We start from the raw sequence: 26880 nt of genomic DNA on the forward strand, positions 1-26880 counted from the left end.
GGGATTGATTCAGTACAATGTGGGGAATGGGGTAGTGGGATGAGTTTGGGATTGATTCAGTGCAATGTCGGGAATGGGGTAGTGGGATGAGTGTGGGATTGATTCAGTACAATGTCGGGAATGGGGTAGTGGGATGAGTTTGGGATTGATTCAGTACAATGTGGGGAATGGGGTAGTGGGATGAGTTTGGGATTGATTCAGTACAATGTGGGGAATGGGGTAGTGGGATGAGTTTGGGATTGATTCAGTACAATGTGGGGAATGGGGTAGTGGGATGATATTGGGATTGATTCAGTGCAATGTCAGGAATAGGGTAGTGGGATGAGTTTGGGATTGATTCAGTACAATGTGGGGAATGGGGTAGTGGGATGAGTTTGGGATTGATTCAGTACAATGTGGGGAATGGGGTAGTGGGATGAGTTTGGGATTGATTCAGTACAATGTCGGGAATGGGGTAGTGGGATGAGTTTGGGATTGATTCAGTACAATGTGGGGAATGGGGTAGTGGGATGAGTTTGGGATTGATTCAGTACAATGTGGGGAATGGGGTAGTGGGATGAGTTTGGGATTGATTCAGTACAATGTGGGGAATGGGGTAGTGGGATGAGTTTGGGATTGATTCAGTACAATGTGGGGAATGGGGTAGTGGGATGAGTTTGGGATTGATTCAGTGCAATGTCGGGAATGGGGTAGTGGGATGAGTGTGGGATTGATTCAGTGCAATGTCGGGAATAGGGTAGTGGGATGAGTTTGGGATTGATTCAGTACAATGTGGGGAATGGGGTAGTGGGATGAGTGTGGGATTGATTCAGTACAATGTGGGGAATGGGGTAGTGGGATGAGTTTGGGATTGATTCAGTGCAATGTCGGGAATGGGGTAGTGGGATGAGTGTGGGATTGATTCAGTACAATGTCGGGAATGGGGTAGTGGGATGAGTTTGGGATTGATTCAGTACAATGTGGGGAATGGGGTAGTGGGATGAGTTTGGGATTGATTCAGTACAATGTGGGGAATGGGGTAGTGGGATGAGTTTGGGATTGATTCAGTGCAATGTCGGGAATGGGGTAGTGGGATGAGTGTGGGATTGATTCAGTACAATGTCGGGAATGGGGTAGTGGGATGAGTTTGGGATTGATTCAGTACAATGTGGGGAATGGGGTAGTGGGATGAGTTTGGGATTGATTCAGTACAATGTGGGGAATGGGGTAGTGGGATGAGTTTGGGATTGATTCAGTACAATGTGGGGAATGGGGTAGTGGGATGATATTGGGATTGATTCAGTGCAATGTCAGGAATAGGGTAGTGGGATGAGTTTGGGATTGATTCAGTACAATGTGGGGAATGGGGTAGTGGGATGAGTTTGGGATTGATTCAGTGCAATGTCGGGAATGGGGTAGTGGGATGAGTTTGGGATTGATTCAGTGCAATGTCGGGAATGGGGTAGTGGGATGAGTTTGGGATTGATTCAGTGCAATGTCGGGAATAGGGTAGTGGGATGAGTTTGGGATTGATTCAGTACAATATCGGGAATAGGGTAGTGGGATGAGTTTGGGATAGATTCAGTACAATGTGGGGAATGGGGTAGTGGGATGAGTTTGGGATTGATTCAGTGCAATGTCGGGAATGGGGTAGTGGGATGAGTTTGGGATTGATTCAGGACAATGTGGGGAATGGGGTAGTGGGATGAGTTTGGGATTGATTCAGTGCAATGTCGGGAATGGGGTAGTGGGATGAGTTTGGGATTGATTCAGTACAATGTGGGGAATGGGGTAGTGGGATCAGTTTGGGATTGATTCAGTACAATGTGGGGAATGGGGTAGTGGGATGAGTTTGGGATTGATTCAGTACAATGTGGGGAATGGGGTCGTGGGATCAGTTTGGGATTGATTCAGTACAATGTGGGGAATGGGGTCGTGGGATCAGTTTGGGATTGATTCAGTACAATGTGGGGAATGGGGTAGTGGGATGAGTTTGGGATTGATTCAGTACAATGTGGGGAATGGGGTAGTGGGATCAGTTTGGGATTGATTCAGTACAATGTGGGGAATGGGGTAGTGGGATGAGTTTGGGATTGATTCAGTGCAATGTCGGGAATGGGGTAGTGGGATGAGTTTGGGATTGATTCAGTGCAATGTCGGGAATGGGGTAGTGGGATGAGTTTGGGATAGATTCAGTACAATGTGGGGAATGGGGTAGTGGGATGAGTTTGGGATTGATTCAGTACAATGTGGGGAATGGGGTAGTGGGATGAGTTTGGGATTGATTCAGTGCAATGTCGGGAATGGGGTAGTGGGATGAGTTTGGGATTGATTCAGTACAATGTGGGGAATGGGGTAGTGGGATCAGTTTGGGATTGATTCAGTGCAATGTGGGGAATGGGGTAGTGGGATGAGTTTGGGATTGATTCAGTACAATGTCGGGAATGGGGTAGTGGGATGCGTTTGGGATTGATTCAGTGCAATGTCGGGAATGGGGTAGTGGGATGAGTTTGGGATAGATTCAGTACAATGTGGGGAATGGGGTAGTGGGATGAGTTTGGGATTGATTCAGTACAATGTGGGGAATGGGGTAGTGGGATGAGTTTGGGATTGATTCAGTACAATGTGGGGAATGGGGTAGTGGGATGAGTTTGGGATTGATTCAGTACAATGTGGGGAATGGGGTAGTGGGATGAGTTTGGGATTGATTCAGTGCAATGTCGGGAATGGGGTAGTGGGATGAGTTTGGGATAGATTCAGTACAATGTGGGGAATGGGGTAGTGGGATGAGTTTGGGATTGATTCAGTGCAATGTCGGGAATGGGGTAGTGGGATGAGTTTGGGATTGATTCAGTACAATGTGGGGAATGGGGTAGTGGGATGAGTTTGGGATTGATTCAGTGCAATGTCGGGAATGGGGTAGTGGGATGAGTTTGGGATTGATTCAGTACAATGTCGGGAATAGGGTAGTGGGATGAATGTGGGATTGATTCAGTGCAATGTGGGGAATGGGGTAGTGGGATGAGTTTGGGATTGATTCAGTACAATGTGGGGAAATGGGTAGTGGGATGAGTTTGGGATTGATTCAGTACAATGTGGGGAATGGGGTAGTGGGATGAGTTTGGGATTGATTCAGTACAATGTGGGGAATGGGGTAGTGGGATGAGTTTGGGATTGATTCAGTACAATGTCGGGAATAGGGTAGTGGGATGAGTTTGGGATTGATTCAGTGCAATGTGGGGAATGGGGTAGTGGGATGAGTTTGGGATTGATTCAGTACAATGTGGGGAATGGGGTAGTGGGATGAGTTTGGGATTGATTCAGTACAATGTCGGGAATGGGGTAGTGGGATGAGTTTGGGATTGATTCAGTGCAATGTGGGGAATGGGGTAGTGGGATGAGTTTGGGATTGATTCAGTACAATGTCGGGAATAGGGTAGTGGGATGAGTTTGGGATTGATTCAGTACAATGTGGGGAATGGGGGAGTGGGATGAGTTTGGGATTGATTCAGTACAATATGGGGAATGGGGTAGTGGGATGAGTTTGGGATTGATTCAGTACAATGTGGGGAATGGGGTAGTGGGATGAGTTTGGGATTGATTCAGTACAATGTGGGGAATGGGGTAGTGGGATCAGTTTGGGATTGATTCAGTGCAATGTCGGGAATGGGGTAGTGGGATCAGTTTGGGATTGATTCAGTGCAATGTCGGGAATGGGGTAGTGGGATGAGTTTGGGATTGATTCAGTACAATGTGGGGAATGGGGTAGTGGGATCAGTTTGGGATTGATTCAGTACAATGTGGGGAATGGGGTAGTGGGATCAGTTTGGGATTGATTCAGTGCAATGTCGGGAATGGGGTAGTGGGATCAGTTTGGGATTGATTCAGTGCAATGTCGGGAATGGGGTAGTGGGATGAGTTTGGGATTGATTCAGTACAATGTGGGGAATGGGGTAGTGGGATCAGTTTGGGATTGATTCAGTGCAATGTCGGGAATGGGGTAGTGGGATGAGTTTGGGATTGATTCAGTGCAATGTCGGGAATAGGGTAGTGGGATGAGTTTGGGATTGATTCAGTACAATGTGGGGAATGGGGTAGTGGGATGAGTTTGGGATTGATTCAGTGCAATGTCGGGAATGGGGTAGTGGGATGAGTTTGGGATTGATTCAGTACAATGTGGGGAATGGGGTAGTGGGATGAGTTTGGGATTGATTCAGTACAATGTGGGGAATGGGGTAGTGGGATGAGTTTGGGATTGATTCAGTACAATGTGGGGAATGGGGGAGTGGGATGAGTTTGGGATTGATTCAGTGCAATGTCGGGAATGGGGTAGTGGGATGAGTTTGGGATTGATTCAGTACAATGTGGGGAATGGGGTAGTGGGATGAGTTTGGGATTGATTCAGTACAATGTGGGGAATGGGGTAGTGGGATGAGTTTGGGATTGATTCAGTACAATGTGGGGAATGGGGTAGTGGGATGAGTTTGGGATTGATTCAGTACAATGTGGGGAATGGGGTCGTGGGATCAGTTTGGGATTGATTCAGTACAATGTGGGGAATGGGGTCGTGGGATCAGTTTGGGATTGATTCAGTACAATGTGGGGAATGGGGTAGTGGGATGAGTTTGGGATTGATTCAGTACAATGTGGGGAATGGGGTAGTGTGATGAGTTTGGGATTGATTCAGTACAATGTGGGGAATGGGGTAGTGGGATCAGTTTGGGATTGATTCAGTACAATGTGGGGAATGGGGTAGTGGGATGAGTTTGGGATTGATTCAGTACAATGTGGGGAATGGGGTAGTGGGATCAGTTTGGGATTGATTCAGTACAATGTCGGGAATAGGATAGTGGGATGAGTTTGGGATTGATTCAGTGCAATGTCGGGAATAGGGTAGTGGGATGAGTTTGGGATTGATTCAGTACAATGTGGGGAATGGGGTAGTGGGATGAGTTTGGGATTGATTCAGTGCAATGTCGGGAATGCGGTAGTGGGATGAGTTTGGGATTGATTCAGTACAATGTGGGGAATGGGGTAGTGGGATGAGTTTGGGATTGATTCAGTACAATGTGGGGAATGGGGTAGTGGGATGAGTTTGGTATTGATTCAGTACAATGTGGGGAATGGGGTAGTGGGATCAGTTTGGTATTGATTCAGTACAATGTGGGGAATGGGGTAGTGTGATTAGTTTGGGATTGATTCAGTACAATGTGGGGAATGGGGTAGTGGGATGAGTTTGGGATTGATTCAGTACAAAGTCGGGAATCGGGTAGTGGGATGAGTTTGGGATTGATTCAGTGCAATGTGGGGAATGGGGTAGTGGGATGAGTTTGGGATTGATTCAGTACAATGTGGGGAATGGGGTAGTGTGATTAGTTTGGGATTGATTCAGTACAATGTGGGGAATGGGGTAGTGGGATGAGTTTGGGATTGATTCAGTACAATGTCGGGAATGGGGTAGTGGGATGAGTTTGGGATTGATTCAGTGCAATGTGGGGAATGGGGTAGTGGGATGAGTTTGGGATTGATTCAGTACAATGTGGGGAATGGGGTAGTGGGATGAGTTTGGGATTGATTCAGTACAATGTGGGGAATGGGGTAGTGGGATGAGTTTGGGATTGATTCAGTACAATGTGGGGAATGGGGTAGTGGGATGAGTTTGGGATTGATTCAGTACAATGTGGGGAATGGGGTAGTGGGATGAGTTTGGGATTGATTCAGTACAATGTCGGGAATGCGGTAGTGGGATGAGTTTGGGATTGATTCAGTACAATGTGGGGAATGGGGTAGTGGGATCAGTTTGATATTGATTCAGTACAATGTGGGGAATGGGGTAGTGGGATCAGTTTGATATTGATTCAGTACAATGTGGGGAATGGGGTAGTGGGATGAGTTTGGGATTGATTCAGTACAATGTCGGGAATGGGGTAGTGGGATCAGTTTGATATTGATTCAGTACAATGTGGGGAATGGGGTAGTGGGATCAGTTTGATATTGATTCAGTACAATGTGGGGAATGGGGTAGTGGGATCAGTTTGGGATTGATTCAGTACAATGTCGGGACTAGGGTAGTGGGATGAGTTTGGGATTGATTCAGTACAATGTCGGGAATAGGGTAGTGGGATGAGTGTGGGATTGATTCAGTACAATGTCGGGAATAGGGTAGTGGGATGAGTGTGGGATTGATTCAGTACAATGTCGGGAATAGGGTAGTGGGATGAGTTTGGGATTGATTCAGTACAATGTCGGGAATAGGGTAGTGGGATGAGTTTGGGATTGATTCAGTACAATGTCGGGAATAGGGTAGTGGGATGAGTGTGGGATTGATTCAGTACAATGTCGGGAATAGGGTAGTGGGATGAGTTTGGGATTGATTCAGTACAATGTCGGGAATAGGGTAGTGGGATGAGTTTGGGATTGATTCAGTACAATGTCGGGAATAGGGTAGTGGGATGAGTTTGGGATTGATTCAGTACAATGTCGGGAATGGGGTAGTGGGATCAGTTTGATATTGATTCAGTACAATGTGGGGAATGGGGTAGTGGGATCAGTTTGATATTGATTCAGTACAATGTGGGGAATGGGGTAGTGGGATCAGTTTGATATTGATTCAGTACAATGTGGGGAATGGGGTAGTGGGATCAGTTTGATATTGATTCAGTACAATGTGGGGAATGGGGTAGTGGGATCAGTTTGATATTGATTCAGTACAATGTGGGGAATGGGGTAGTGGGATGAGTTTGGGATTGATTCAGTACAATGTGGGGAATGGGGTAGTGGGATCAGTTTGATATTGATTCAGTACAATGTGGGGAATGGGGTAGTGGGATGAGTTTGGGATTGATTCAGTACAATGTGGGGAATGGGGTAGTGGGATGAGTTTGGGATTGATTCAGTACAATGTGGGGAATGGGGTAGTGGGATGAGTTTGGGATTGATTCAGTACAATGTGGGGAATGGGGTAGTGGGATCAGTTTGGGATTGATTCAGTACAATGTGGGGAATGGGGTCGTGGGATGAGTTTGGGATTGATTCAGTACAATGTGGGGAATGGGGTAGTGGGATGAGTGTGGGATTGATTCAGTACAATGTGGGGAATGGGGTAGTGGGATCAGTTTGGGATTGATTCAGTACAATGTCGGGACTAGGGTAGTGGGATGAGTTTGGGATTGATTCAGTACAATGTCGGGAATAGGGTAGTGGGATGAGTTTGGGATTGATTCAGTACAATGTGGGGAATGGGGTAGTGGGATGAGTTTGGGATTGATTCAGTACAATGTGGGGAAATGGGTAGTGGGATGAGTGTGGGATTGATTCAGTACAATGTGGGGAATGGGGTAGTGGGATGAGTTTGGGATTGATTCAGTACAATGTCGGGAATAGGGTAGTGGGATGAGTTTGGGATTGATTCAGTACAATGTGGGGAAATGGGTAGTGGGATGAGTGTGGGATTGATTCAGTACAATGTGGGGAATGGGGTAGTGGGATGAGTTTGGGATTGATTCAGTACAATGTGGGGAAATGGGTAGTGGGATGAGTTTGGGATTGATTCAGTACAATGTGGGGAATGGGGTAGTGGGATGAGTTTGGGATTGATTCAGTACAATGTCGGGAATAGGGTAGTGGGATGAGTTTGGGATTGATTCAGTACAATGTGGGGAATGGGGTAGTGGGATGAGTTTGGGATTGATTCAGTGCAATGTCGGGAATGGGGTAGTGGGATGAGTTTGGGATTGATTCAGTGCAATGTCGGGAATAGGGTAGTGGGATGAGTTTGGGATTGATTCAGTACAATGTGGGGAATGGGGTAGTGGGATCAGTTTGGGATTGATTCAGTACAATGTGGGGAATGGGGTAGTGGGATGAGTTTGGGATTGATTCAGTACAATGTGGGGAAATGGGTAGTGGGATGAGTGTGGGATTGATTCAGTGCAATGTCGGGAATAGGGTAGTGGGATGAGTTTGGGATTGATTCAGTACAATGTGGGGAATGGGGTAGTGGGATCAGTTTGGGATTGATTCAGTACAATGTCGGGACTAGGGTAGTGGGATGAGTTTGGGATTGATTCAGTACAATGTCGGGAATAGGGTAGTGGGATGAGTGTGGGATTGATTCAGTACAATGTGGGGAATGGGGTAGTGGGATGAGTTTGGGATTGATTCAGTACAATGTGGGGAAATGGGTAGTGGGATGAGTGTGGGATTGATTCAGTACAATGTGGGGAATGGGGTAGTGGGATGAGTTTGGGATTGATTCAGTACAATGTCGGGAATAGGGTAGTGGGATGAGTTTGGGATTGATTCAGTACAATGTGGGGAAATGGGTAGTGGGATGAGTTTGGGATTGATTCAGTACAATGTGGGGAATGGGGTAGTGGGATGAGTTTGGGATTGATTCAGTGCAATGTCGGGAATGGGGTAGTGGGATGAGTTTGGGATTGATTCAGTACAATGTGGGGAATGGGGTAGTGGGATGAGTTTGGGATTGATTCAGTGCAATGTCGGGAATGGGGTAGTGGGATGAGTTTGGGATTGATTCAGTGCAATGTCGGGAATGGGGTAGTGGGATGAGTTTGGGATTGATTCAGTACAATGTCGGGAATAGGGTAGTGGGATGAGTTTGGGATTGATTCAGTGCAATGTGGGGAATGGGGAAGTGGGATGAGTTTGGGATTGATTCAGTACAATGTGGGGAATGGGGTAGTGGGATGAGTTTGGGATTGATTCAGTACAATGTGGGGAATGGGGTAGTGGGATGAGTTTGGGATTGATTCAGTACAATGTGGGGAATAGGGTAGTGGGATCAGTTTGGGATTGATTCAGTACAATGTGGGGAATAGGGTAGTGGGATGAGTTTGGGATTGATTCAGTACAATGTGGGGAATGGGGTAGTGGGATGAGTTTGGGATTGATTCAGTACAATGTGGGAATAGGGTAGTGGGATGAGTTTGGGATTGATTCAGTACAATGTGGGGAATGGGGTAGTGGGATGAGTTTGGGATTGATTCAGTACAATGTGGGGAATAGGGTAGTGGGATCAGTTTGGGATTGATTCAGTACAATGTCGGGAATAGGGTAGTGGGATGAGTTTGGGATTGATTCAGTGCAATGTGGGGAATGGGGAAGTGGGATGAGTTTGGGATTGATTCAGTACAATGTGGGGAATGGGGTAGTGGGATGAGTTTGGGATTGATTCAGTGCAATTTCAGGAATGGGGCCGTGGGATGAGTGTGGGATTGATTCAGTGCAATGTCGGGAATGGGGTAGTGGGATGAGTTTGGGATTGATTCAGTGCAATGTGGGGAATGGGGTAGTGGGATGAGTTTGGGATTGATTCAGTCCAATGTGGGGAATGGGGTAGTGGGATGAGTATGGGATTGATTCAGCGCAATGTGCGGAATGGGGTAGTGGGATGAGTTTGGGATTGATTCAGTGCAATTTCAGGAATGGGGCCGTGGGATGAGTGTGGGATTGATTCAGTGCAATGTCGGGAATGGGGTAGTGGGATGAGTTTGGGATTGATTCAGTGCAATGTGGGGAATGGGGTAATGGGAAAATGTGAAATTGTCCATTTTGGCTGAAAGAATAAAAAGTCATATTATCTAAATGTTGAGAGATTGCAGAGCATGAGATGCAGAGGGATCTGGGTGTCCTAGTGCATGAATCATAAAAGGTTAGTATGCAGGTACGGCAAGTAATTAGGAAGAGAAATTTCAGGCACAGTCAAGGTATGTTCCCTCGAAGGCTAAAGGTAGGGTAAGCAAATTCAGAGCCCCTGGTTGACAAAAGAGGTAGAGATTCAGATAAAGTGTGCTTATGACAGATGCCAGATAGAAAATACTGTTGAGAATCAGGCTGAATATAAAAGGTCCACAGACAAAGTGAAAAAGCAAATAAGAGAAGCAAAGAGAGAGCTTGAAAAGAGACTGGCAGCTAACATTAAAGGGAATCGCAAAGTTTTCTGTAGACATATAAATAGTAAAAGGGTGGTAAAAGGAGGAGTGGGGCTGATTAGAGACCAGAAAGGGGATTTACACATGGAGGCAGAGAGCATAGCTGAGGTATTAAATGAATACTTTGCATCTGTCTTTACCAAGGAAGAAGATGCAACCCAGACAATGTTGAAAGAGGAGGTAAGTCAGACACTAGAGGGGTTTAAAATTGATAAGGAGAAAGTATTAGATAGGCTGTCTGTACTTAAAGTTGATAAAGCACTAGGGCCAGATGAGATGCAACCAAGGATACTGAGGGAAGGGTGGAAATTGTGGAGGCATTGGCCATAAATTTTCAGTCTTCCTTCAACTCGGGGGTGGTGCCAGAGGACTGGGGAATTGCAAACATTACACCCTTGTTCAAAAAAGGGTATAAAGATAAGCCCAGCAACTACAACCCAGTCAATTTAACTTCAGTGGTGGGGAAACTTCTCAAAAGAATATAAACAAGAAATGCTGGAAATACCCAGCAGGTCTGGCAGCATCAGTGGAGACAGAAGCTGAGTTAACATTTCATGTCAGTGACCTTTCATCAGAACTGGCAAAGGTTAGAAATGTAATAGGTTTTAAGCAAATAAAGTGGGTGTGGAGCAAGAGATAACAAAAGGAAAGGTGTTGATAGGACAGGGTCACAGAGAATAACTGACAAGATGGTAATGGAGCAAAGGCAAAGGGTATGTTAATGGTGTGCTGAAAGACAAAACGTTAGTGCAGAGAGAGTGTGAATAGACAGAAGAATTAACAGCCCTGGCCCAAAGCACAAATATGAAAAAAAAACAGTGGACAGGCACATAGTAAAAAAAATTATGATACAAACTAAAATAAAACAAAAAGAAAAAAGATAAAATAACTATAAATAAAAAGGAGGGCCCATCATGCTCTGAAATTATTGAACTCGATGTTCAGTCCGGCAGGCTGTAGGGTGCCTAATCGGTAAATGAGATGCTGTTCCTTGAGCTTGCACTGATGTTCACTAGAACACTGCAGCAATCCCAGGACCGAGATGTGAGCATGACAGCAGGGGGCGGGGGGAGGGGGGGGAATGGTGTTGAAATGGCCAGCAACCAGAAGCTCGGGGTCATGCTTACGGACTGAGTGGAGGTGTTCCTCAAAGTGGTCACCCAGTCTGCGTTTGGTCTCCCCTATGTAAAGGAGACCACATTGTGAGCAGCGAATACAGTATACTACATTGAAAGAAGTACAAGTAAATCTCTGCTTCACCTGAAGTGTTTGGAGCCTGGGATAGTGAGGAGAGAGGAGGTAAAAGTGCAGGTATTGCATCTCCTGCGATGGCATGGGAAGGTGCTGTGGGAAGGGGACGAGGTGTTGGGGGTTATGGAGGAGTGGACCAGGGTGTCGCGGAGGGAACTATCCCTTCGAAATGCTGACAGGAGAGGAAGGTGATGATGTATTTGGTGGTGGCATCATGCTGGAGGTGGTGGAAATGGTGGAGGATGATCCTTTGGATATGGAGGCTGGTGGGGGTGGGAAGTGAGGACAAGGGGAACCCTGTCACGGTTCTGGGAAGGAGGGGAAGGGGTGAGGGTAGAGGTGCGGGAAATGGGCTGGACATGGTCGAGGGCCCTGTCACTACAGTGGGGGGCAGGGGAATCCTCGGTTGAAGAAAAAGGAAGACATATCAGAAGCGCTGTCGTGAAAGGTTGCATCATCAGAGCAAATGCATCAGAGACGGAGAAACTGGGAGAATGGAATGGAGTCCTTACAGGAAGCAGGGTGTGAAGAAGTGTCATCGAGGTAGCTGTGGGAGTCGGTGGGCTTATAAGGGATATTAGTATACAGCCTATCACCAGAGATGGAGACAGAGAAGCCGAGGAAGGGAAGGGAAGTGTCGGAGATGGACCATGTGAAGGTGAGAGAAGGGTGGAAATTGGAAGCAAAGTTGATCAAGTTTTCCAGTTCGGGGCGGGAGCTGGAAATGGCACCGATACAGTCATCAATGTACCGGAAAAAGAGTTGGGGGAGGGGGCCTGAGTAAGACTGGAACAAGGAATGTTCGACATATCCCACAAAAAGACAGGCATAAATAGAACCCAAGCGCGTACCCATAGCGACACCCTTTACTTGAAGGAAGTGAATGGAGCTTTTATTTATTTTTATTTAAAGATAGAGCACTGAAACAGACCCTTCGGCCCACCGAGTCTGTGCCGACCATCAACCACCCATTTATACTAATCCTATTTTAATTCCATATCCCTACCACATCCCCACCTGTCCCTATATTTCCCTACCACCTACCTATACTAGTGACAATTTATAATGGCCAATTTACCTACCAACCTGCAAGTCTTTGGCATGTGGGAGGAAACCGGAGCACCCGGAGGAAACCCACGCAGACACAGGGAGAACTTGCAAACTCCACACAGGCAGTACCCAGAATTGAACCCGGGTCGCTGGAGCTGTGAGACTGCGGTGCTAACCACTGCGCCACTGTGCCGCCCTTGAAGGAGAAGTTGTTCAACGTGAGAACAAGTTCAGTCAGGCGGAGGAGGGTGGTGGTGGATGGGGACTGGTTGGGCCTCTGTTCAAGGAAGAAGCGGAGAGCCCTCAAACGTCCTGGTTGGGGATGGAGGTGTAGAGATTATTTGCAGAGTATGTGTAGAGTTATTTTTTCTTTTTTTATTTTAGTTTGTTTCATCAATATTTTTTTTAACCATGTGCCTGCCCACTGTTTTTTTCATGTTTGTGCTTTGGGCCAGGGCTGTTAATTCTTCTGTCCATTAACACCCTCTCTGCACTAACGCTTTGTCTTTCAGCACGCCATTAACACACCCTTTGCCTTTGCTCCATGACTTTCTTGTCAGTTATTCTCTGTGACCCTGTCCTGTCAACACCTTCCCTTTTGTTATCTCTTACCCCACACCCACTTTATTTGCTTAAAACCTATTACATTTCGAACCTTTGCCAGTTCTGATGAAAGGTCACTGACCTAAAACGTTAGCTCTGCTTCTCTCTCCACTGATGCTGCCAGACCTGCTGAGTGTTTCCAGCATTTCTTGTTTTTATTTCAGATTTCCAGCATCTGTAATATTTTGCTTTTATTCCAGAAAGAATATTTGGGACAAAATTAACAGTCAGATGGACAAATGTGGGTTAATTAAGGAAAGCCAGCATGGATTTCTTAAGGGAAAATCACGTTTACCTAACTTACTGGAGTTTTTTGAGGAGGTAACAATGATGAGGGCAATGCAGTTGATGTGGTGTACATGGACTTTCAAAAGGCATTTGATACAGTGCCACACAACAGACTTGTGAGCAAAGTTATAGCTCATGGAATAAAAGGGACAGTAGCAACATGTATATGGGATTGGCTGAGAAACATTGAAAATAGGAGCAGGTGCAGGCCATTCGGCCCTTCGAGCCTGCTCCGGCATTCATTATGATCATGGCTGATCATCCAACTCAGTAACTTGTTCCCACTTTCCCACATATCCTTTCATCCCTTGTGCCCCAAGAGCTGTATCTAACTCCTTCTTGAAAACATACAAAGTTTTGGCCTCAACTGCTTTCTGTGGTAGCAAATTCCACAGGCTCACCACATTCTGGGTAAAGAAATTTCTCCTCATCTCAGTCCTGAAAGGTTTACCCCATATCCTTCGACTATGACCCCTGGTTCTGGGCTCCCCCACCATCGGGAACATCCTTCCTGCATCTACCTTGTCAAGTTCTGTAAGAATTTTATAGGTTTCTATGAGATTCCCCCCTGATTCTTCTGAACTCCAGCGAATATTTTTTTTTATTCATTCATGGGATGTGGGCGTCGCTGGCCAGGCCAGCATTTATTGCCCATCCCTAATTGCCCTTGAGAAGGTGGTGGTGAGCTGCCTTCTTGACCGCTGCAGAGCATTTGGGGTAGGTACACCCACAGTGCTGTTAGGAAGGGAGTTCCAGGATTTTGACCCAGCGGCAGTGAAGAAACGGCGATATAGTTCCAAGTCAGGATGGTGTGTGACTTGGAGGGGAACTTGCAGGTGGTGGTGTTCCCATGCATTTGCTGCCCTTGTCCTTCTAGTTGGTAGAGGTCGCGGGTTTGGAAGGTGCTGTCTAAGGAGCCTTGGTGCATTGCTGCAGTGCATCTTGTAGATGGTACACACTGCTGCCAATGTGCGTCGGTGGTGAAGGGAGTGAATGTTTGTAGATGGGGTGCCAATCAAGCGGGCTGCTTTGTCCTGGATGGTGTTGAGCTTCTTGAGTGTTGTTGGAGCTGCACCCATCCAGGCAAGTGGAGAGTATTCCATCACACTCCTGACTTGAGCCTTGTAGATGGTGGACAGGCTTTGGGGAGTCAGGAAGTGAGTTACTCGCCTCAGGATTCCTAGCCTCTGACCTGCTCTTGTAGCCACGGTATTTATATGGCTACTCCAGTTCAGTTTCTGGTCAATGGTAGCCCCTAGGATGTTGATAGTGGGGGATTCAGCGATGGTAATGCTGTTGAATGTCAAGGGGAGATGGTTGGATTCTTTCTTGTTGGAGATGGTCATTGCCTGGCACTCGTGTGGCGCGAATGTTACTTGCCACTTATCGGCCCAAGCCTGGATATTGTCCAGGTCTTGCTGCATTTCTACACGGACTGCTTCAGTATCTGAGGAGTCACGAATGGTGCTGAACATTGTGTAATCATCAGCGAACATCCCCACTTCTGACCTTATGGGTGAAGGACGGTCATTGATGAAGCAGCAGAAGATGGTTGGGCCTAGGACACTACCCTGAGGAACTCCTGCAGTGATGTCCTGGAGCTCAGATCATTGACCTCCAACAACCACAACCATCTTCCTTTGAGCTAGGTATGACTCCAACCAGCGGAGGGTTTTCCCCCTGATTCCCATTGACCTCAGTTTTGCTCGGGCTCCTTGATGCCATACTCGGTCAAATGCTGCCTTGATGTCAAGGGCAGTCACGCTCACCTCACCTCTTCAGTTCAGCTCTTTTGTCCATGTTTGAACTAAGGCTATAATGAGGTCAGAAGCTGAGTGGCCCTGGCGGAACCCAAACTGAGCGTCACTGAGCAGGTTATTGCTAAGCAAGTGCCGCTTGATGGCATTGCTGATGACACTTTCCATCACTTTACTGATGATTGAGAGTAGGCTGATGGGGCGGTAATTGGCCGGGTTGGACTTGTCCTGCTTTTTGTGTACAGGACATACCTGGGCAATTTTCCACATTGCAAGGTAGATGCCAGTGTTGTAGCTGTACTGAAACAGCTTGGCTAGGGGTGCGGCAAGTTCTGGAGCACAGGTCTTCAGTACTATTGCCGGAATATTGTCAGGGCCCATACCTTTTGCAGTGTCCAGTGCCTTCAGTTGTTTCTTGATATCACGCGGAGTGAATCGAATTGGCTGAGGTCTGGCATCTGTGATGCTGGGGACTTCAGGAGGAGGCCGAGATGGATCATCAACTCGGCACTTCTGGCTGAAGATTGTTGCAAATGCTTCAGCCTTATCTTCACACTGATGTGCTGGGCTCCCCCATCATTGAGGATGGGGATATTTGTGGAGCCACCTCCTCCAGTTAGTTGTTTAATTGTCCACCACCATTCACGGCTGGATGTGGCAGGACTGCAGAGCTTCGATCTGATCCGTTGGTTGTGGGATCGCTTAGCTCTGTCTATCGCATGCTGCTTACGCAGTTTGGCATGCAGATAGTCCTGTATTGTATCTTCACCAGGTTGACACCTCATTTTGAGGTATGCCTGGTGTTGCTCCTGCACTCTTCATTGAACCAGGGTTGGTCTCCTGGCTTGATGGTAATGGTAGAGTGGGGGATATGCCGTGCCATGAGGTTACAGATTACAGAATATAATCCCAATCGACTCAATCTCTCCTCATACGCCAGTCCCGCCATCCCAGGAATCAGTCTGGTAAACCTTCGCTGCACTCCCTCTATAGCAAGAACATCCTTCCTCAGATATGGAGACCAAAATTGCACACAATATTCCAGGTGTGGCCTCACCAAGTCCCTGTGTAATTGCAGCAAGACATCCCTGCTCCTGTACTCAAATCCTCTTGCTATGAAGGCCAACATACCATTTGCCTTTTTTACCGCCTGTTGCACCTGCATGCTTACCTTCAGCGACTGGTGTACGAGAACACCCAGGTCTCGCTGCATATTTCCCCCTCTCAGTTTATAGCTGTTCAGATAATAATCTGCCTTCTTGTTTTTGCTACCAAAGTAGATAACCTCACATTTATCCACATTATACTGCATCTGCCATGCATTAGCCCACTCACTCAATTTGTCCAAATCACCCTGAAGCCTCTCTGCATCCTCCTCACAATTCACCCTCCCACCCAGTAATGCATCATCTGCAAATTTGGAGATATTACATTTAGTTCCCTCATCTAAATCATTAATATATATTGTGAATAGCTGGGGTCCTAGCACAGATCGCTGCAGTACCCCACTAGTCACTGCCTGCCATTCGGAAAAAGACCAATTTATCCCTACTCTTTGTTTCCTGTCTGCCAACCAATTTTCTATTCATCGCAATACACTACCCCCAATCCCATGCGCTTTAATTTTACACGCCAATCTCTTATGTCGGACTTTGTCGAAGGCCTTCTGAAAGTCCAAATAGACCACATCCACTGGCTCCCCCTCATCAACTCTTGTTACATCCTCGAAGAATTCTAGTAGATTTGTGAAGCATGATTTCCCTTTCGTAAATCCATGCTGACTCTGTCTGATTCTACCACTGAGTGACAGGAAACAAAGAGTAGTGGCTAATGGATGTTTTTCAGGCTGGAGGAAGGTTTGTAGTGGAGTTCCCCAGGGGTCAAAGTTGGGACCCTAGCTTTTCCTGATATATATTAATGATCTAGACCTTGATGTACTGGGCACAATTTCAAAGTTTGCAGATGATACGAAACTTGGAAGCATCGTGAACTGTGAGGGGGATACTGTAGAACTTCAAAAGGACGTAGACATGTTGGTGTAATGGGCAGACAGGTGGCAGATGAAGTTCAATGCAGAGAAATGTGAAGTGATTCATTTTGGTAGGAAGAACATGGAGAGACAATATAGAATAAAGGGTACAATTCTAAAGGGGGTGCAGGAGCAGAGGGACCTGAGTGTATATGTGCATAAGTCATTGAAGGAGACAGGACAGGTTGAGAGAGTGGTTAATAAAGCATACAGTATCCTGGGCTTTATTAATAAGGGCATAGAGTACAAGAGCAAGGAAGTTATGTTGAACTTGTATAAGACACTAGTTCGGCCTCAGCTGGAGTATTGTGTCCAATTCTGGGCACCGCACTTTAGGAAAGATGTGAGGGCATTGGAGAGAGTACAGAAAAAATTCATGAGAATAGTTCCAGGGATGAGGAATTCCAGTTATGAAGACTTCTCCAGATTGGAGAAGTTAGGACTGTTTCCTTGGAGAAGAGAAGGCTGAGGGGTGATTTGATAGAGGTATTCAAAATCATGAGGGGTCTGGACAGAGTAGATAGAGAGAGACTGTTCACTGGTGAAAGGATCAAGATCAAGAGGGCACAGATTTAAAGTATTTGGTAAGAGAAGCAAAAGTGACATGAAGAAAAACATTTTCACACAGCGAGTGGTTAAGGTCTGGAATGCTCTGCCTGAGAATGTGGTGGAGGCAGGTTCAGATGAAGCATTCAAAAACAAATTCGACAGTTATATGAAAAGGAAGAATGTGCAGGGTTATGGGGAGAAGGCAGGGGAATGGAACTGAGGGAGTTGCTCTTTTGGAGAGCCAGTGCAAACACGATGGGCCGAATGGCCTCTTTCTGCGCCAAAACAATTCAAAACTCGGATTGTTTTCACTGGAACGATGGAGGTGGAGGGGTGACATGATAGAGGTTTACAAAGTTATGAGTGGTATGGACAGAGTGGATAGTCAGAAGCTTTTTCCCAGGGTGGAAGAGTCAGTTACTAGGGGACATAGGTTTAAGGTGCGAGGGGCAAAGTTTAGAGGGGATGTGCGAGGCAAGTTTTTTTACACAGAGGGTGGTGAGTGCCTGGAACTTGCTGCCGGGGGAGATGATGGAAGCAGGTACAATAGCGATGTTTAAGAGACATCTTGACAAATATATGAATAGGATGGGAATAGAGGGATACGGGCCCCGGAAGTGCAGAAGGTGTTAGTTTCGGCAGGCATCAAGATCGGCGCAGGCTTGGAGGGCCGAATGGCCTGTTCCTGTGCTGTACTGTTCTTTGTTGTTTGATTCTGAAGCTGCTTTATTTTACTGTTAGTAAATGAACGTTGAAAATAACAGTCAAAGCAAGTCTCAGTTACTGAACTCAGCCTCACACTGCCCTCAAATATAAGCAAAAGTAGGAAGGTTTGTCTGATCCAGAAGTGACTGATCTGGTTTGAGGATAAACAGTTGGGACAACATCCAGTTACAAAAGCTGACTCCTGCATCTCTACTTGCAGCTGCAGACTCAGAGCTGTACCTCAGACACCAGTTTAAACACAACAGCCTGGTTATAGGCATTCCCTTTCATTCACTGTGACACCAGGAAGTTCACATCACTGCAATGGGGGTGAATATTCATTGGCTGTCTGAGGAAAGATAATGAATTGTTTAATGGCCCCTGCTCATGCTGGCGAATGGGCCCTGGACTGAAACAACAGATCCTCACCTCATCCACCTGAACAAGACTGCGACAATCCACAAACTGGCTGGTCTGCTTTTCATGCACCCCTTGAATATCTGCAGTCTTTTTTGTATGAATTCACGATGTTAAAACCCTTAGATATAATTCAATCCCAAATTCCTTTCTGATTAAAGAAAAAAAAATCAAAAATCCCAAAATGGCTATCATGAATAAAGTAAGAAATGAACTTTTTGGACATGCTCCCTATTCATCCAATGGACCACTGTTATAACTGATAGTGGAGAGTAAACTGCCCCAGGCTGCAGTGCTGTATTTTTACAGTACAGCCAGTGGTTGGCATCAAGCAGCTGTGAAATCCTCTTCCAATATATCCTGCAAAGCATTACAAACTGCACAGACTACTGGTGAGCAGCACTGAGGGAGCTGGGAGCCGCACACACCTCTCTCAATCCGGAGTGCTGACTAACACAATGAGACAGGCAGGAAAGGGCTCCAAAAGACAGAAGCAACACTTCAGTTATGTTTCCTCAGACACACTAACTACATTCCATCAGCACCTTCTCACAGTCCTTACCAGCTGAGGTACGGCCAAGTGTCCGATCAGAAAGCTGCTAAGGATAATCACTGTGCTGGTCTGGTCGTTCCTTTTCCACTTCTGAGTTCTGCACTCGAAGGGATCTGAGGGGAAATGCATAAAATTACAGTCATTTCAGAGAAAAAACACTGGATCCAAAAATGAATGGCGGGGGGGGGGATTGTTGGGGGGGAAGAAGTGGGGAGAAAGGAGAGGGGACTGGGGGGGACTGGGAGGGGGAGTGGAAGGAGAAGTGAGACTGGAGGGAGGAGGGGGAAGAGGAGGATGGGGCGAAAGACGAGGGGAAGAGGGGAGGGGAAGAGGGGAGGGGAGGGGGAAGGAGGGGAATTGGGGCTGTCGCGCTCACTCCTTGTCACACAGACAGTGAACAGAAGGGAAAGAAAACAATCACCCATCTCCGACCCTCACCCTCCACCTACAGCCTCCTCCTGAGATACGGTCTTTACACTCCGGTTCCTGGTTCTCGCTCTGCCTGTGCTCCGGCTCAGATTTCCCAGCCGCTGCTCTGACTTTCAGTTTCATTTTCCGGCGAATGTAGAATCAGGACGAAAGTGGCAAGCGACCAAAATAGGAGGGACTGATAGCACAGAAACAGCAGGAGGGAGAGGAGGAGGAGGGGGAGAAGGGAGGTTGGGAGGGAGGATTAGAGAGGGAGAGGAAGAGGAGTGGGAGAAGGGAGGGAGGGTTAGAGAGGGAGGGGGAGGGTGGAGGGAGAAGGGAGGATGAGAAGGGGAGGGAGGGAGGAGGGAGGGGAAGGGGGAAAAGGAGGGAGGGGAGAGGGAAGGGGTAGAAGGAGGGAGGGGAGAGGGAAGGGGGAGAAGGAGGGAGAGGAGAGGGAAGGGGGGAGAAGGAGGGAGAGGAGAGGGAATGGGGAGAAGGAGGGAGGGAATGGGGAGAAGGAGGGAGGGGAGGGGGAGAAGGAGGGAGTGGAGAGGGAAGGGGGGAGAAGGAGGGAGGGGAGAGGGAAGGGGAGAAGGAGGGAGGGGAGGGGGAGAAGGAGGGAGGGGAGGGGGTGGAAGCGAAGGGGGGTAGGGGAGGGGGATAGGGGAAGGGGGTGGGAAGGGGGGAATGGGGAGAAGGGGGTTGGGAAGGGGGGAATGGGGAGAAGGGGGTTGGGAAGGGGAGGTGAGGGGGAGGGGCGGAGGGAGGGGGAGCAGTAGGGGAGGGGAGGAGAGGAAGGGGGAGGGGGCTTGGGAGGGGAGAGGGGTAGGGAGGGGGAGGGGGAGTGAGATGGGGGAGAGGGTGGGGGAGGGGGAGTGAGGAGGGGGGGTGCCTCTGCACCCCCTCCAGTGCAATCACATCCTTCCTATAATGTGGCGACCAGAATTGCACACAGTACTCCAGCTGTGGCCTTACCAAAGTTCTATACAACTCCAACATGACCTCCCTGCTTTTGTACTCTATGCCTCGATTGATAAAGCCAAGTGTCCCATATGCCTTTTTCACCACCCTATTAACCTGCCCTTCTGTCTTCAGAGATCTATGGACAAACATGCCAAGGTCCCTTTGTTCCTCGGAACTACCCAGTGTCAGGCCATTCATTGAATACTTCCGTGTCACATTTCTTCTTTGGCCTCCTTATCTCGAGAGACAATGGGTAAGCGCCTGGAGGTGGTCAGTGGTTTGTGAAGCAGCGCCTGGAGTGCCTATAAAGGCCAATTCTAGAGTGACAGACTCTTCCACAGGTGCTGCAGAGAAATTTGTTTGTCGGGGCTGTTACACAGTTGGCTCTCCCCTTGCGCCTCTGTCTTTTTTCCTGCCAACTACTAAGTCTCTTCGACTCGCCACACTTTAGCCCCGTCTTTATGGCTGTCACATTACTCCTTCCAAAGTGTATCACCTCACACTTTTCAGCGTTAAATTCCATCTGCCACTTTTCTGCCCATTTGACCATCCCGTCGGTATCTTCCTGTAACCCAAGACACTCAGCCTCACTGTTAACCACTCAGCCAATCTTTGTGTCATCCGTAAACTTACTGATCCTACCCCCTTGAAGAAGGGGATGAGTGAGAACGGTGAAGAGTCAAGGGAGAAAAAGGGAAGAGGAGAGACATAGATGGACAGAGGGAGAAAGAGGAGAGAAAGAGGGGATGGGGAATGTTGAGGAAGAAAATAGGTGGTGGCAAAGGGGCAGGGAGAAGGAGGGATACAGAGAGAAAGAGGGAGAAAGGGGAATGTCCTCTTCCATTAGCCAGTTTGTGGATCATAGAACTGGAGCCAATCTTCATATAACAGTGTGTAAATCGATATAAACGTGTATAGATTTACAGAGTAACACAGTAATAGCCCACACACCCTAACCCAATACCCACAGTTTTAGTAAAAGCAAAATACTGCGGATGCTGGAAATCTGAAATAAAAACAAGAAATGCTGGAACCACTCAGCAGGTCTGGCAGCATCTGTGGCAAGAGAAGCAGAATTAACGTTTCGGGTCAGTGACCCTTCATCGGAACTGACAAATATTAGAAAAGTCACAGGTTATAAGCAAGTGAGGTGGGGGTGGGGCAAGAGATAACAAAGGAGGTCCAGATTGGACCAGGCCACATAGCTGACCAAAAGGTCACGGAGCAAAGGCAAACAATATGTTAATGGTGTGTTGAAAGACAAAGCATTAGTACAGATTAGGTGTTAATACACTGAATATTGAACAGCAGCAAGTACAAACCTGAAAAAAAACAGTGGGTAAGCAAACAGAACAAACTAAGATGAAATGAAATAAATGCAAAAAAAGGGATTGTAAAAAATGTAAAAATGAATGTAAAAAAAAAAAGGAAGAAAAAATAACTAAAAATGAAAGTAAAATGGGGGGCTGTCATGCTCTGAAATGAATGAACTCAATGTTCAGTCCGGCAGGCTGTAGTGAGCCTAATCGGTAAATGAGATGCTGTTCCTCGAGCTTGCGTTAATGTTCACTGGAACACTGCAGCAAGCCCAGGATAGAGATGTGAGCATGAGAGCAGGGGGGAGTGTTGAAATGGCAAGCAACCGGAAGCTCAGGGTCCTGCTTGCGGACTGAGCGGAGATGTTCCGCTAAGCGGTCACCCAGTCTGCGCTTGGTCTCCCCAATGTAGAGGAGACCACACTGTGAGCAGCGAATACAGTATACTACATTGAAAGAAGTACAAGTAAATCGCTGCTTCACCTGAAAGGAGTGTTTGGGGCCTGGGATAGTGAGGAGAGAGGAGGTAAATGGGCAGGTATTACACCTCTGCGATTGCAGGGGAAGGTGCCCTGGGACGGGGACGAGGTGGTGGAGGTAATGGAGGAGTGGACCAGGGTGTCACGGAGGGAACGATCCCTTCGGAATGCTGACAGGGGAAGGGAGGGGAAGATGCGACTGGTAGTGGCATCACGCTGGAGGTGGCGGAAATGGCGGAGGATGATCCTTTGGATATGGAGGCTGGTGGGGTGAAAAGTGAGGACAAGGGGAACCCTGTCACGGTTCTGGGAGGGAGGGGAAGGGGTGAGGGTAGAGGTGCGGGGAATGGGTCGGACACGGTTGAGGGCCCTGTCAACCACAGTGGGACGAAATCCTCGGTTGAGGAAAAAGGTCATATCAGAGGCGGAGACGACGGAAGAAGAGCTCAACGTCAAGCCGAGCGCGAAATTCATTGAGGAGGGGCATAAGGGGATAAAACTGAGACCTTTGCTGAGTACAGAACGCTCAGCATCAGAGAGGGGAGGTCAGAGGGTATAGTGAATACATGGCAAGGGGTCAGATCAGAAGGGGTGGGGTCAGAGGGAAGTGAAGCGGAGGGAGGATCTGGAGGGGCATTAGTCCTCCATCCCCCACCAGGATGGTTTGAGGGCTCTCCGCTTCTTCCTGGAACAGAGGCCCAACCAGTCCCCATCCACCACCACCCTTCTCTGCCTGGCTGAACTTGTTCTCACATTGAACAACTTCTCCTTCAACTCCACGCACTTCCTTCAAGTAAAAGGTGTCGCTATGTGTACCCGCATGGGTCCTAGTTATGCCTGTCTTTTTGTGGGATATGTCGAGCATTCTTTGTTCCCCTACTCAAGCCCCCTCCCCCAACTCTTTTTCCGGTACATTGATGACTGTATTGGTGCCGTTTCCTGCTCCCACCCCGAACTGGAAAACTTTATCAACTTTGCTTCCAATTTCCACCCTTCTCTCACCTTTACATGGTCCATCTCTGACACTTCCCTTCCCTTCCTCGACTTCTCTGTCTCCATCTCTGGGGATAGGCTGTCCACTAATATCCATTATAAGCCCACCGACTCCCACAGCTACCTCGACTGCACTTCTTCACACCCTACCTCTTGCAAGGACTCCATTCCATTCTCCCAGTTTCTCCGTCTCCGACGCATCTGGTCTAATGATGCTTCTGATATGACCTCCTTTTTCCTCAACCGAGGATTCCCCCCCACTGTTGTTGACAGGGCCCTCAACCGTGTCCGACCCATTCCCCGCACCTCTACCCTCACCCCTTCCCCTCCCTCCCAGAACCGTGACAGGGTTCCCCTTGTCCTCACTTTTCACCCCACCAGCCTCCATATCCAAAGGATCATCCTCCGCCATTTCCGCCACCTCCAGCGTGATGCCACTACCAGTCGCATCTTCCCCTCCCTTCCCGTCAGCATTCCGAAGGGATCGTTCCCTCTGTGACACCCTGGTCCACTCCTCCATTACCCCCACCACCTCGTCCCCATCCCAGGGCACCTTCCCCTGCAATCGCAGGAGGTGTAATACCTGCCCATTTACCTCCTCTCTCCTCACTATCCCAGGCCCCAAACACTCCTTTCAGGTGAAGCAGCGATGTACTTGTACTTCTTTCAATGTAGTATATTGTATTCGCTGCTCACAGTGTGGTCTCCTCTACATTGGGGAGACCAAGCGCAGAGTGAGTGACCGCTTTGCGGAACATCTCCGCTCGGTCCGCAAGCAGGACCCTGAGCTTCCGGTTGCTTGCCATTTCAACACACCCCCCTGCTCTCATGCACACATCTCTGTCCTGGGATTGCTGCAGTGTTCCAGTGAACATCAACGCAAGCTCGAAGAACAGCATCTCATTTACCGATTAGGCACACTACAGCCTGCCGGACTGAACATTGAGTTCAATCATTTCAGAGCATGACAGCCCCCCATTTTACTTTCATTTTTAGTTATTTTTTATTCCTTTTTTTTTACATTCTTTTTTACATTTTTTACAATCCTTTTTTTTGCATTTATTTCATTTCATCTTAGTTTGTTCAGTTTGCTTACCCACTGTTTTTTTTCAGGTTTGCACTTGCTGCTGTTCAATATTCAGTGTAATTACACCTAATCTGCACTAATGCTTTGTCTTTCAACATACCATTAACATATTGTTTGCCTTTGCTCCGTGACCTTTTGGTCAGCTATGTGGCCTGGTCCAATCTAGATCTCCTTTGTTATCTCTTGCCCCACCCCCACCTCACTTGCTTATAACCTGTGACTTTTCTAATATTTGTCAGTTCCGAAGAAGGGTCACTGACCCGAAACGTTAACTCTGCTTCTCTTTCCACAGATGCTGCCAGACCTGCTGAGTGGTTCCAGCATTTCTTGTTTTTATTACCCACAGTTTTAGTCTGTGTCTATTGTTCTGAATGCTGGACTTTGTAATCTGATTGTATTTGAAAAACTGTGATTTTTTAATGCAGTGTAAAATGGAGTTGGAGGAGAAATGTGACCTCACACAAAGTCTGCCCAGAAACAAGCCAGGGGTTTGGTTACCAGGACATCAAGAAACCCATATCAAAGACCGTTTTGAAAGGCAGAGAATGCAAGGTTATAACACCTGATGGGCAATGGGTTTCACTTTCCCAGACTCTCAGATCGTAAACAAGGAGACAGTGGCTCTGAAAATGCAAACAAAAGTTGCAATTGCTAATGCCTGGAATCAAAGGAAGGCCTGGGTGCTTCTGCTGTGGCCAGACTTGTGGGCTCTGCGTATTGAAAATGCAAATGACTCTGGACCCTTTTATTTTGCATAAATTCTACAGACTTGGAGAAGTCTGCAGGCTATGAGGAAGACTAGAAGACAAAGACCAGTGGTGGCAGCCTCAGGAGGGAGAGAGAGAGAGACTGAGAGTGAGACTGAGAGAGAGTGTGAGATTGAGAGAGAGAGTGTGAGACTGAGAGACAGAGTGAGAGAGAGAGTGAGACTGAGAGAGAGTGAGACTGAGAGAGAGAGTGAGACTGAGAGAGAGAGAGTACGACTGAGAGAGTGAGAGAGACTGAGAGAGAGAGAGTGAGACTGAGAGAGAGAGAGAGACTGAGAGAGAGAGAGAGAAAACACCTGTTCTCAAAACACTGATACAACAAAAGGCTGTTGAACCTGATTTGAAAGTTGAAGTTTGCGGAGAAGGAAAAGACCAACAGGGTGACCAGAGATCACCTTATTCATGGAAGTCCAGGTCGAAAGTGCTTGGAAGAAGTGAGCAGAGGACATTGACTCTGAGAAAGGTTTGAGAGATCCAACCTACTGCAACTGGGAGGAGTTTGGGACATTTAGCCGCAAAGAATTCTCTTCACGGAGGACTGTATAACGTACAAATGTGGTGTGAGGTTTAAAAGTATTTTAATAAGTGAAGCAAAATACCTTTCTCTGTAATTTGGAGTATGAGCTGCTTATAATGTATTTTTACTTTAGTTATAATAAAAGTCTTAAAAGTGAAATCTTGTGTAAATCTTTAAATTAGTCTGGGGAGTTCACGGTCTCACGGAGGTCATACCAAAGTGGGGGCTTGGGACTCGGATCCAGGCTAACAATACATTGGTCGTAAAAGCGGTACATTGAAATTTGCTAGAATTTAAACAGGATTTTACAATTGCTTTTGCTGTACTCATAAGAAAGAGTCAGCACATCTACTATTATTGCTCAAGCCTTTGTGGATAGGGACGATTTGACTCTCGATGATTTATTGCAGTGAACACTGGATGCGTTAATGGCTGTAGCAGAGCAAGTGAGGGTTAGTTTAAAATCAAAAGCTAAAAAGACGGAAATTGTTGAAGTGCTGGCTTGGCATTTTAACCATGAGGAAGAAAAGGGGATCCTGGTAACTCTCAGATTGAGTTAGATAGAAACCAGTTACAAATGAGGCAATTAGAACTTGAAAAAGAAGAAAAGGGAAAAAGGAAAGAGAGGAAAGGGGGAAAGAAAGACAAAAAAGGAAAAGAAAGAGACAGACAATTACAACTTGAAATGAGAATATTGAATTCAAAAGGGAAGAGAAAGAAAAAGAGAGTTAGAAAAAGAAAGACAAGCCAGGAAATTTACACCAGACAAAAAAGAAGCTTAGATCGCATGAATAGTTGGTGGCAGGAAGGTTTGAGGATGAATTCGATTTAACTTCTGGTGTTGATTTGGCAAGGAATATATGCGCAGTGCGTAAATTCAGTGAGGAAGGAGTTGCAATGTACTTTGTGTCCTTTGAAAAGATTGCTATGAAGTTGCAATGGCCGAAAGAAAGTTGGACAATTTAATTGCAGTGTGTTGGTGGGGAAAGTGTCAGAAATATATTCAACACTTTCGGAGGAACAGTCAAGTGACTGTAAAATGGCTAAAACTGCAGTTCTGAATGCTTATAAGTTGGTACTGGAGGCTTACAGACTAAATTTCAGGAATGTAATAAAGATAAAGGGCCAGATATTTATGGGATTTGCTAGAGAAGGACATAGTGGGCGGCACAGTGGCGCAGTGGTTAGCACCGTAGCCTCACAGCTCCAGCGA

At 47.1% G+C, this 26880-nt stretch overlaps 1 protein-coding gene across 6 annotated transcripts in view; it reads right to left on the reverse strand.

Annotated features, from left to right (window-relative positions):
• The window catches only part of LOC137379762 (ubl carboxyl-terminal hydrolase 18-like), a 287737-nt gene extending 268041 nt beyond the window's left edge, over positions 1-19696 (reverse strand). For 4 of the 6 annotated variants that reach the window (XM_068051108.1, XM_068051106.1, XM_068051105.1 and 1 more), the window contains exons 1-2: positions 19584-19696; positions 19144-19247 (exon numbers count right to left, since the gene is read on the reverse strand). In XM_068051108.1, the coding sequence (XP_067907209.1) occupies positions 19144-19247; positions 19584-19686 (207 nt within the window). In that variant the 5' untranslated portion in view covers positions 19687-19696. Of the gene's footprint in view, positions 1-19143; positions 19248-19555 lie in introns of all 6 variants that reach the window. The other 2 variants (XM_068051110.1, XM_068051107.1) reach the window with 2 other exon arrangements.
• Between the last annotated feature and the right edge of the window lie 7184 nt (positions 19697-26880).

Source organism: Heterodontus francisci, chromosome 18 (assembly GCF_036365525.1).
Source record: "Heterodontus francisci isolate sHetFra1 chromosome 18, sHetFra1.hap1, whole genome shotgun sequence".
NCBI classification, from domain to species: domain Eukaryota; kingdom Metazoa; phylum Chordata; class Chondrichthyes; order Heterodontiformes; family Heterodontidae; genus Heterodontus; species Heterodontus francisci.